Source organism: Coptis chinensis, chromosome 4, assembly GCF_015680905.1.
Source record: "Coptis chinensis isolate HL-2020 chromosome 4, ASM1568090v1, whole genome shotgun sequence".
In the NCBI taxonomy this organism is placed as follows: Eukaryota; Viridiplantae; Streptophyta; class Magnoliopsida; order Ranunculales; family Ranunculaceae; genus Coptis; species Coptis chinensis.
Genome location: NC_141459.1, coordinates 18,044,109 through 18,056,852, shown reverse-complemented (window position 1 = coordinate 18,056,852; position 12,744 = coordinate 18,044,109). Strand labels below are relative to the sequence as shown.

At 37.7% G+C, this 12,744-nt stretch overlaps 1 protein-coding gene across 1 annotated transcript; it reads left to right on the top strand.

Moving 5' to 3' along the window:
• The first annotated feature begins 1,449 nt into the window (after positions 1 to 1,449).
• Positions 1,450 to 2,142, top strand: LOC147502310 (putative F-box protein At1g44080). The gene has a single exon (XM_086604505.1). The coding sequence runs from the start codon at positions 1,450 to 1,452 to the stop codon at positions 2,140 to 2,142; it is 693 nt and encodes a 230-aa protein (XP_086460631.1).
• The last annotated feature ends 10,602 nt before the right edge of the window (positions 2,143 to 12,744 follow it).

The following is a 12,744-nucleotide window of genomic DNA, read 5'->3' as shown; positions in this document are numbered from 1 at the left end:
AGCCTCTTTCAAAAAGTGCTTTGTGTGTGAGTTACATAAAGTTCTTTTTATTAAATGTACATATACAAGGTGGAGCATTCAAAGGATATCATCTAGCATAAGTTACAGAGTTCATATAATCACCTAATTCATTTTGGTCTAGGCTCTTAATTGATACTACTAGGATCCTCGTTATAATTGACTATCTATTCCTTGACAACAAGGAATAAATTGGATTTGATTCGAGTTAGTTAGTATCTGCTATTATGCATTATATTAAGTAGTTAATATTAGTGGGGTTAGTTAGGAGACTCAATAATATTGGCCAGTTAATTGTTGCTAGGGAATGAACGTTTGGTAGTAGGCACTGGGCAGTTCCTTGCTAGTTGCTACTGTCGGCTGACTGATTATTATTAGTTCCCTCAATAGAACCATACGGAGGTATTGGGTTTCCACAAATTAACTCAAATCTACAATTTATAGGTAAACTAGTTTTGTTCCTTCAATGCTAATTTTGGATTCAAAAAGATTAAAACTATGCCCATATTCAACCAAATTTGATTGATAACGAGTAATCCTGAAAGAAATATGATCCAGTCTCTTTTACTTTGGATATACTTCTAGAGAGTTCATATTTCTATTTCAATCTTCGTATTCTTCTCCTCTTTTAGGCGGTTTATAAAATTTTAATGGTGTTAATAAATTTGATCTCTTTCTTCAGTTTTTCGAAAATAAAATGGGTACTGATTTGACCTTTTAGGCTTGTTCAGTCTACTAGGGAATCACTAGCAGCCACCACATGAAGGCATCAATCAAGGCGAGTTTAGTTTTTTTTGTGGGTTACATATATAGAAGCTGTAAATAGCCGAGCCCATGCCTCAAGCCCATGACCCAATCCCAGTTGTAAGTTGTAACCGTCGACGCATCGGTTTACAAAACCTTTCCAAACTATGCACTTTGACCGTTTGACAGACTTTGTAGGGTTTCCAAAAGTGCACCTAATTTTGTTTCTTGAAAGTTGAAACCATCTTCTGATCATAGAAACAATGTCTAGTGATTGGTCTCAACTTCCACCAGAACTAACAGACCAAATCACGGCTTGCTTAGCCCTCCCTGATTTAATCCGGTTCGGTTACGTCTGCACCACATGGAAATCACGTTCTACACCAGTACGTCACAAAGGTCGTCTCCCCTGGCTAATAGTCCCTTTCAAAAACAGCATACCCAAAAAGGCTAGTATTTGGATTAACTCACCTCCTTTTTACAGTATCTTAGATAACAAATATTACAAGGTAAACTTACCAGAAATTATTGACCGTAGAATTTGTGGTGCGTCTAATGGCTGGTTAATGACTATACATGAAAATGGGGATATTCAATTACTTCATCCCTTTACAAGAAAGTAATTGATATTCTGAAGTATTTCGAATGAATCGTAGTACGCTCCAATATTTGGTTCACTATTTAAAGATGACTACATGGGAAGACGCAACTCTTATTCGCGATACTTATATTCAGAAAGCAATTATAATTTCGACTCCTCAACATGTTGAGGTCGTGGTTTGTATTGTGTATACTAGGTTGTTTTTTTGTATGCCTGAAAAGGATGATGAATGGAATTACGTTAGAAATAGTGATAGCAAAAAGCTTGGAATAACTGGATATATTGATGTTACTTATTGTAGAGGCAAGTTATATACTGTTATATTTGATGGGAGTTTGTTTGTAGTTGAGGGTCTTGAAGGTCCGACACCTGTTACAAAAATGCTTATATGCGACGAGGGATATCATTATGGCCGTGGTGAATTGAATCTAGTTGAATCTTCAGGAGAACTGTTGAAGATTAAGGCAATTAGAGATGAGAGGAAGACAACACTAAGTTTTAAAGTATCGGAGCTAGATTTTGAAGAATGCAAGTGGGTGGAGGTTAATGACTTGGGCGATCGTGCCATTTTCCTGGGGTTTAATTACTCGTTTTCTCTTTCTACTTCTGATTTTCCAAGCTGCGTTAGGAATTGCATCTATGTAGTTGAGAATCGTGGTGGTTACGATCTGCACATATACAATTTAGAGGATGGTACTATTGAGACAATATTTCTGGATGACTCTGCAAGTGTTTGGGAGGAGCCTATCTGGTATGCATCCATGCAAGGGAATCGTTAGATGGTAAATTTTACCCTCCAAGTGAAAATATCTACATGTGAAGATCCTACTAGTCTCCTCTGTAGTTATTCATTTTGAACCTTTGTAGAAGTATTTGTTCTTTTGTTTCATATGTAGTTATATGGCTTTTCAGTACAGCTTGTGCGCCTTTGGCTGTGGATTTCTTAACGTAGTAATCTTGTTCTTTGATTCAAAATTTGCATGCCATTGTGTGTAAATGTTGTTGATGATTGGAAGTAATTATCCAAAGCATATGGTTCTGTTAAGTTATAACATCAAAGGTATGAAACATTAAGCTATGAAAATTTATAGTTCAAGGAGACTTAGGTATTAGTTCGAAGAGTCTTGCTGAATTCTGTTTAGAATGAGGTTATATGTGTATGTGTTTTGTAATTTTGTCTTGTGAAAATAAGACCTTGCGTTAGCTGATTTATGATTTTAAAGGGGTGTTCTATGTTGGTAGAGGGTCTTCCTTGGAATGATATTTTAATGGACTTGAAATCCCATTAATTAATGGGTGAACTAGTGTTACCCCCCGCTAGATGAGCCAATTAGGATTTCCCCCACTAGATGGGAAATTAGGATCTCTCCCCCAAATACACCAAAAAAAAAAATCGGTCAACCCAATTTGATTTTTTTTTTTTGTGTAATTAGGGGAGATAATTTCCCATCTAGTGGAGAGAATCCTAATTGGCTCATCTAGTGGGAGGTAATATTGATTAACCCTTAATTAATTGTCATCTACCAACTTAATGGCTCTTTTCCTTTGTGATTCTAGATATTAAAAGGAAATGTTTAGCAAGATACGAGCAAACTCCACCTTCGCCATAGGATCAAAACATTACAGTAGTATGTGTGTGTGGAAGTTTTGTGCGTGCTCTCAGAGACCAAGGTTTGTTTTTATTAACAATATAATCAAATCAAAGACATTGGCAGACAAACCCTCTATATCTTCTTCTGTTAGTTACAAAGTTCAGCACTTCAGCGTAATTCAAAGTTATTGATTTGTCTTGCACTCAGTCCTCTGTTGCTTCTGATCTTCTAGGTCCTCAGTTACTTCTATATTGATACTACAAGGTGGATCTGGGCGGACACCTTGATTTCCTATATCAATCAGTTACCCTTTTAGCAAAAAAGGAAATGGGGAGACACCTCTACTGAGAAGATCCGTAACCGCTGTAGTTGTTTTACAAGATGTTTAGGAACTAAAATCCAAGAGAAATATCAGAGTTCTCTGAGGGATTGTTGAATCCGTTTTGACCCTGTGCAGTTTAAGCGCTGCTTAATCGCTAATTAATCAACGAGTAAGCGCTATGCGCTAACTAACCGATCCGATATGCTAAAAAAAATAGAAGTATGAGCGGAGTCGAAAAATCGGACGATTTATTCCGATTAGTAGGACGATTTCCGATTAGTCGGTTTGAAAAGAGCGCCGCTTAGCAGCTTTAGTTACAAATTCTTGTTTGCCAACGTTTCATATTTTTCCGTTCCATATTTCTCCCCTCACTGAATGCTGAAACTAAAATAAGAAAATTTTCCACTACTTCACCCCTATTTTTTCCTCTTACAAAAAAGATTGAAAGAGTTATTGAGAAAGATTGCTATTTTCAAACTCAATTCAAGGCGAGAGAGAGGAAAAGTTCTTTTTTGAAAATCAAATCTTTATTTGATGTTGACGTCTATGGCTTTTTTGTTTGATAGTTTGATAGTCTGATGACGATGGGTTTGTGACATGCCCAACGTAAGAGCTAATGAACTTTGATATAGTGCAACTGTGGTGTACCCAATATTCTATTGGTTGGGTATTGATGTAAATTTTTGACAGATTCATACCAATCTCTTTGTTTTTTTATATAAAAAGGGGAGGGGGAATTAAGTCATAAACAAATAATACTATGGTATATACATTAAACTAAAACTAAAACTAAATTTTGGATTAATTCTAATTAATACGATTAATCGCTATAAGTTCTTGGAACAATCTGCTGCCGATTAACGCTTAAACTGCATAGTTTTGACCTATCAGCGTTTGCACTTTGAAGAAAATAAGATGATGATGTTTCCATGGGTAAATGTAAAACTATATTTTGATGTACACATGTTTTCTCTCTTTCTTTCTCTCTTTTCGCAAATTAAGTTAGCGAATGAGGACATAGGGGAATAGGGCCATAGGGGAATAGGGCCATAGGCGATGGTGCTTTCTTCCTGGGGTTTGTTTTTTTTTTTTTTTTTTGGATAAACCTGCAAACATTTTATTAAAGCATGTAAATAGCCTCAGGGCAGTAAATATAAAAGTTATGTGGACCATAAGATCTAGCACGCTGTGCCAGATTTATAACCCACGCATTCCCTATTACATAAGTGATTCTAAAAAGGAAAAACCAGTCCTCCCACTTAACTTCTGTTGTATCCATTCTAATACAACGCTGCAGTCTCTATCTAAACTCCCACTTAGCTCCGATAGCATCTTGGTGGCTTATTTATCTGCTCCTTCAAACATTGCATTGTCCAGTTGTTTTGTTCTAACCAGGTCCACTGCAAATTCAGCTGCTAGAAGATAGGCTTCGATGCGAGATAAGGCCCGAGTGTGTTCTGTAGCTGCAGCCACACAAACCCCCATTCCAATCCCTGATGATCACTGCAGAGACACTTGATCCTTTAGATTTCATAAAAAGACCACAATAATTTGCTTTAAACGAACCAAATGGAGGGGCAATCCATTCCTCTTCACTCTCAGTTTGTTCATTATCATGTGATAAGATAGCTATAGGGCTATCCACAACAGTCCATTCTTGCCAGTTAGCTAAAGCCTTGGCAAGAAAAACATCATGGTTAGGTTTCACAAACCTAAACCTGCAATCATTTTTGTGCCACCATAAATGGTACATCAACGCAAAAGCATAAGTAAAGACATTATCAATTGATGCATCACTACTACATAAATGCTCATTAGCCACGGTAGTTCAAAGCGCATATACCACTGTTTCTCTAATAACAGTGGCTAATATGCATATGCCACGGTAAGAAAAACTTTTCTAATTTCGGTACAAGCAAAAGCCACTAGTCTCGTAAAACAGTGGTATATAGTATGTCATATACCACGGAACAAACCAATATTGCCTAATTTGTATTTTGATGTTCATATACCCCACGATGTGAACAAAAAAGGTGGCTAATGTCTGCAAAAAAATAAGCATACCGTGGACAAAGTCGGTCTACCAAAACCCCCATGAAAAATTAATATTAGAAAGTAGGGCCAAAACCGCCTCAAGGCTCAAACTTAGTCTTTTCAACTTCCAAAACTCTCTCTAAACTTCTAACTTCAGACTCTCTAAACTTCTCTCGGTCTCTCTTTTTTCTTCAACTTCTATCGTCCACTAGTGTTCTTCTTCAACTTCTATCGGTCTCTCATCGTCACCCAAGAAAGCGGTGAGAATAGTAGTGATTTTATTCTGACTCTCCCAAATTATTTCATCGTGTATTGTTTTTTTGCTCTATTTAAATTCAATTTTGGCTGTAAAGTAATTGTTTTTGCTTTATATCATTGGTAGCTGTTGATAGGGTTCACAAAAAAAATAAGAAATTGCAATTTTTCTTTGCAAAATTTGGGGATTTTAGTGTAAAAGGAAACTCTGTATTTGTTCAATGAGGCTAGATATCACGGAGTTACAGTCACTTGGGTTGAAACATCTTAGATATCCATCAGAGTGTGTACATGTACACTACAGCCCAACCAATGAACTCAAATTACACAAAGAAATTGAAAATTTTGCACGATTCTCGTAATTTGAACTCACCTTAAATATGACATCAAAGATCGGGATAGGTATCCAGTGGAAAGGTTGGAGATCAATTCGAAGCATTTTTTTAGCGTTTCCAAAAAGAGACCTAACTGCTTAAAAACCATGGGAGCCACCTTGAGCGTTTTTCAAAACCCCGGTTTTACGGGTGGTGCTAGGGTGATCCTTTCAAAGATTCCATCTGACCCATTTGTTGAAGTCGGAGAAGAGACCAGCTCTTCCAATGCTTTTCTGGTTGAGTCTCTTGTGAAAGTTTCCCACTCTTCTTTGGAAAAGTTTTTCCTTTCGGTGTATTATGATAAGTTGACAAGTAAGAGTCGTAATCGCCGAGCGGTGGCGATGAGTATTTTAGTGGCTTAAGGTGTTTATTTGAATGAGTAAGAGATGGAGACTGTTCTCATTACATAAACTGATTTTAGAAGCTCTTATGCCTGTTGTTTTACTATTAGTTTGCAAGTTTGCTTATTGTTGATTGATATATTGGGCAGAACGCGGCAGGATCGTGATTTGAGTCGACAAATAGATAAACACTCAACGGTAAAAGATTACTAGCTTTCAATTTGTTGATTGTGTGTGTGTGTGTCTTTTGCAAAGTTAGGGTAATGAATATTATGATCTAGGAATTTCGATATCAAGACCCTAATCTTAATGCTACACTTAGCTATTTCATTTTATTCTACTAAGTATCTAGGTGGTCGGGCGGGCACATGTAAGGAAAGTAGGAATTTCCCCATTCATCGCCTAAGTCCATTCCCACGCTACACTTTTGGCACCTTAGGTTGATTAGTACAAGGTTATATTGCATGTTTTATTTGCTTCAACCACCAGATTGAGCCAAAATCTATGAATTGTGTGATTTTATCTTGCTTAATCACATTTTTTTTCCATGTGTATGTAGTACTTGTGTATTGAATTTCGACATTGAGTATGGATAAGCCTTGGATGTCTATGGATAGATCGCCCGATGAATCTGAGGAAGGGTCAAGTATTTTATAAAATGTCTTTGGAGAGCATGCAGGCCCGCACAATCTTAATTTCATAAGATGCCCATGCCTTAATTGTGGGAACCACTTGCATCGAGTTTGGACGATATTAGGGATCATCTGTTTCATGTTGGTTTTGAAAAAAGTTACAAAAGCGTGGATATGGCATGGGGAAAAGCCTCACGTTGGAAAGTCCCAAAGTGTCAACACGCATGAACCTCCATGTCAAGACTTTGATATGGAAACCCCATGTGATTTTGGGGACACGGTTAGAATGGTTAATGATGCATATGAGAGTTTCACGGGGAATCCTGAAAAGCTTTGTAAATTGCTGAGAAACCTTTGTACAAAGGTTGCAAAAGCTATACAAAGTTATCATCCCTTGCGGAATTGTTCAACTTGAAAGCCAGTAGTGGGTGGTTAGACACGAGTTTTACCAAGCTATTGAAGGTGTTGGGAAAAATGTTCTTGGGATAATAACGAAGTGCCACAATCCATGACCAAAGCTAGAAATATTTTGTCTACGTTTGGAATGGAAGTTCAAAAATACATGCATGTCCCAATGATTGCATACTTTACAGAGGAGATGAGTACAAGGATTTAACTAGTTGTCCAACTTGTGGAACGCCGAGATATATCGGGGAAAAGAATGGTAAAGCACCCGCGAAAGTTTTGTGGTACTTTTCGCCTCTCCCAAAGGTTTGCAAAGATGTTTCAATCGCTCGGACATCAAAGGATTTGGTATGGCATGCAGATAGAAGAGTAGAAGTTGATGGTCAAATCGTCATCCGCCAGATTCTCCAAAGCATGGAAAGAGGTTGATAAAAGGTGGCCAGAGTTCGCTGAAGATCCAAGAAATCTGTGACTTGCTCTTTCAACAGATGGGATCAATCCACATAGTCATCTCAGCTCTAGGCATAGTTCTTTGGCGGTTATGTTGATCACTTACAATCTTCCGCCATGGTTATGTATGAAGAGAAATTTTTTGATGCTGATAATGTTGATATCAGGTCCCCGACAACCTGGTAATGATATTGATGTTTACCTTAGACCTTTAATTGAAGATTTACAGTGCTCTTTGGAATCCTAGTGTGGAGGTTTATGATGCCTACAAGCAAGAATCTTTTACATTAAGGGCTGTTCTCTCGTGGGACGATCAATGATTTCCCCGCTCTTGGGAATTTATTTTGGGTGTAGTGTCAAGGGATATCTTGCTTGTCCAATATGCGGTGAGAAAACTGATTCTACAAGATTGAAACTTTCGAATAAAAACATATATCAGTCCCATAGAAAGTTCCTTCTAAAAATCATCATCGTTATCGGAAGGCAAAGGAAGGCATTTAATGGTCGCAAGAGTTAAGATCACATCCGGACCGTTAACCGGAGAGGTGATTTCGGAGAAGCTCAAAGGGATGAAGGTTAGATGGGGAAACCAAAGCTGGTGATTCCAAAGCCAAAAAGATCAAGAAAGAAGTCAAAGGCATCCAATGAAGAGTCACAAACACGAGAGAAGCGACCTAGCACCGGGATGAGAATGAAAGTGGTAATTATTGGAAGAAGAGATCCATATTTTTTGAGCTTGAATATTGGGAATTCTTGTTTGTGCGACACAATTTGGATGTCATGCATATTGAGAAAAATATTTGTGATAGCATCATTGGCACACTACTTAACATTAAGTACAAGACAAAAGATGACCTCAAAAGTTGCCTAGACCTCTTAGAAATGGACATGAGGAAGGAACTAGCACCAGAGAAAAGGGGAAATAGGACTTATCTTCCACCAGCATGTCATACGTTATCTAGAGCTGAGAAAGAAACAGTATGCAACACGTTGCGTGAACTCAAAGTGCCAGATGGATATTCTTCACATTTTAGACACCGCGTGTCGATGCAAGATCTAAAAGTGTATGGTCTCAAGTCTCATGACTGTCACATATTGATGCAGAAACTTCTTCCCGTGGCGATACGATCAGTGTTGCCAAAGCACGTGAGGTATACCATCACTCGGTTGTGTTTCTTTTTCAACTCTCTTTGCACCAAAGTAGTGGATGTGTCCAAATTAAAGGAAATTCAAGACAATTTGGTCCTCACTTTATGTCTATCTTGCAAATGTACTTTTCACCATCGTTCTGACACAGCATGGTGCATCTATCTGTTCATCTTATAAGGGAGGTTGAGCTTTGTGGGCCAAGATTCTTTCGTTGGATGTATCCATTTGAGAGGCAAGTACACGTAAAATTGAATTAACTACTTTCAATAATTCAAGTAAAAGCTTCATCAATTTGATTGTTTGTTTATTTGTATTTTATCTTCTTTTGTCACTTTTTGAATATTAGGTTCATGAAAATACTAAAGGGTTACGTGCGGAATCGAAATCGACCAGAAGGATGCATTGCTGAAAATTATATCCTTGAAGAAGCTATTGAGTTTCTTAGCGAGTATTTATTTGGAGTGAATGCAGTGGGAGTCCCATCAGTTAGAAACATGGATACTAATGATACGGAGAAAGAAAATACAATTTCTAATGGAAAGCCTCTTGGTGGTATGAATGTTGTTGAAGTCGACGAGAAGACTTGGGAGCAAGCTCATCAATGTGTTTTGCAAAACACTAATGACGCTCAACCTTATATCGAAAGTCGTTAGTATAGAATTTTGTTTTTCCTTATTTCACCTAGACAGATAATGGTGACCAAGCTTTTTCCTAACTTGATAGGAAGCATATGGAACACCTAAAGCTTACTTATCCTCGTAAAGTCAGCTAAATGGTATCAAGATGAGCACACTCGCACATTCATTTTATTGGATTAGTCAAAAGGGTAAGATTATCTAAAATTATTTTACATCTAATACAACTTTGCTAAATTCGACTAAGATTCTTGGATAACTTGGATAATCAGGTTAATGAGGAGGCAGCAGCTACCAGTAGCAAACTTTCAAACACCCTGAAAGTTATAGCTCAAGGACCTCGTCGAGACGTTCTAAAGTGTTCAGGCTATGTTATTGGTGGATACCATTTTCATTCGAAGGATCATGAAGCTTCACTAGTAAACCAAAACAGTGGTGTAGGTTTAATGGTGACAACAGTGCAAATTTCTAGTGCAAAGGATAAGAACCCCGTTGTTTCAGAAATGGGTTACTACGGTGTTATAACCGAGATATGGTCGCTTTCGACTATCCGGTACTCAAAGTCCCAAAGATTTAAGTGTATTTGGGTTGACAATAGAAATGGCATCAAAGTAGACGATTTGGGTTTCACTTCTGTTGACCTTGGTAGAATTGGACATAAGGAAGACCCTTTTGTGATGGCCTCTCAGGCCAAGCAAGTCTTTTATGTACCTGACCAACTCAATCTAAAATGGTCAATAGCTTTGAGGACTCCTGAAAGAGACTACCTTGAGGAAGGGAATGAGGATGAGCTAGATCATACAAGTAGTAAAGTATTTCCAGATGTTGACTCCCTTAGTTCAGGTGCATCAGTATCATCTTATGCGCGTGTAGATTGTGAGGGGACTTATGTCAACCCTACCTCAAACGATTAAGTTAGAGCATGTTATGATTTTTTCCTTTCTATGGAGATGTTTGAACAAGTTTGTTCCTTTATTATTTGACTATTGAATATTGTTATTAAATGTGAATTCGTACCTACTTTGATATTTATATTTGCCTTAATACTTTAATTCATGTTATGGATGATCATTTGTCTTATTATTGTTTAATTATTATTGTCCAAGTTATTGATACCTAGCTTATTTCATATGTTGTTATTGGTTCAAGTCTTCATGTCTATACTTGGTATATAGGAAATCGGTGATGGATCCGGGAGAGAGAATTCGATTCGATTCAGATATGGGAGTTGACGAGACTTCCGATACACCAATGGAAGTTAACAATACACAAGCTTCAAGTGTAGAAAGGACAGGAAGAGGAGCAGTTCAATGCAAAAGATAACAAAATGAGAGAGGTGAACTATTAAATGTTCAATACAATGAAGATGGTCAACGATATGGGGAAGGCGGAAAGGATTTGGGAAGCTACTTCGGGTTTGTTAGCTGAGTCCCGAATCTCTATTGTTGATTATGAAAATTGGCATGTTTGTCGGAGATGAAGAGAGAGACTTGTTATGGGATAGTATAAAGGTAAATAGCTCGGTTGTAATATTAATTGTCTAATTAGTCTTAGTTTATTGTAACTTTACAGCTTATTCTTATTTTATAGGCCAAATTCAATTTTGATGTAAGGCTAAAAGAAGGGTGTTGTCTCGGATATTGGTGAGAAATGGAAAGAATTCAAGAGTCGGTTGACTAGGTACTATATCACTCCCTACAAAGACCAACCTGAAATGCTTTTGAAGCTTTAAAAAACACGAGAAAAATATTAGACAGGAAGATTGGGAAAGATTTGTGAAGTCAAGGTGACACCAAAATTTCAGGTTAGGATAACTTATTTTTGTTAGTTTGATTGGTTTTGGATAATTGTATTCATTTCTCGGTTAACAAGCATTCTACCTTCCGATACTTCCCTATCGCCTTCATCCCTAAAACCTCGCCCATGTGCTATTACTTTATCTTTGGATTTTCTCTCGGGTGTGGGTGTGGGTAGTAATTTGGTAGTCTCTTTAGTCATAGTCAGGGGCGAGTCTCACGAGTCTAGACGCTTTGCTAGATAGCAGCTACTACTTCCTCTCTAAAAGCAGTCGCTAGTTAAGGAGGTTTTCCTAAATAGTAGCCAACTTTTAGAATAGTATAGAACATTGATACCTTGTACTTTTTAAAAAGATTAAGCATTTACGGGCATATATCGATTTAGTGTTGGTCTTTGTCTCTCATTCCCCTACTATTGATATGAATTGCCATACTTGCCTTTACGCTATTGGCCTTGAATTGGATTATGAGTATTTTCTTATAATGGCGAGAGGTGCCCCTTCCTTAGTCGATATGAGTATTTTCTTCAAGATGCATCTTAAATTGGATTTTCTATTATTGATACTAGTTGATTCATATAAAAATGACAACCATGCGGTGTGTCTATACTACACGGTACCGGTGTTCACTTGGGGTGGTGTATTTGTCGGTGATAGTGGGTGATTGTGAAGTATTGTGCGATTCCTTAGATTGTGAAGTATCCGGTGATACTTACGGTACCATTCCTTAGGACCGATTGTGAAGAGTATTTGTGATGGATAATCAAGACCGAAGAGTATAGATTGCACATTCTAACAAGTGCTTGAAAAGTTTGTAACTCCTAATGAGAATTTGTAAGTCCATAGGAACTAGCAACCACTAGCATATAGAGACTCGACTTGAACCATGACCTCCTAGGTTCTAGACAAAGATGAACAATCCCCTACGATAAAGATGGATGATATACTTTTGGGTGTAAATTGTGCGAAGTCTATCGTCAATCACAATTGTAGTAGAAGTTCTTATTAGAACCCGCTTTAAAAGTAAAACAAACGAAGGTTCTCGCTGCTATAATGAAAAAGAAAATGGTTTGTTGCAACCGTGTGGAGGGTGTTATGTTATGGAGGGTGTGTTATGTTCGGAGACCACGGTTTGTTGCAAGCTGTGTCTATATCAGGATGTGAAACACGCAGTTTGTTGCAACTGTGTCTATCTTGTGATGTAAGCCGTGTATATCTCGACTAGTAGGGATATGGGGCCATTTCGTAAAGCCAAGGACTGCCTTCCTTGCTTTGGTTCTTCGCTTCATCAACGAATCTGCTTCAACTAGAGCTTAATGATGAAACTAGATCAAGCTGCTGAAACTTCGCTCTATTGCATCTCCCGAACCGTGAAACCTATCACATTCTTTTTTAAG

What these genes read in the sequence shown, in the direction of transcription:
- LOC147502310 (XM_086604505.1), top strand. Translation starts at nt 1,450, where the DNA reads ATGACTACATGGGAAGACGCAACTCTTATTCGCGATACTTATATTCAG.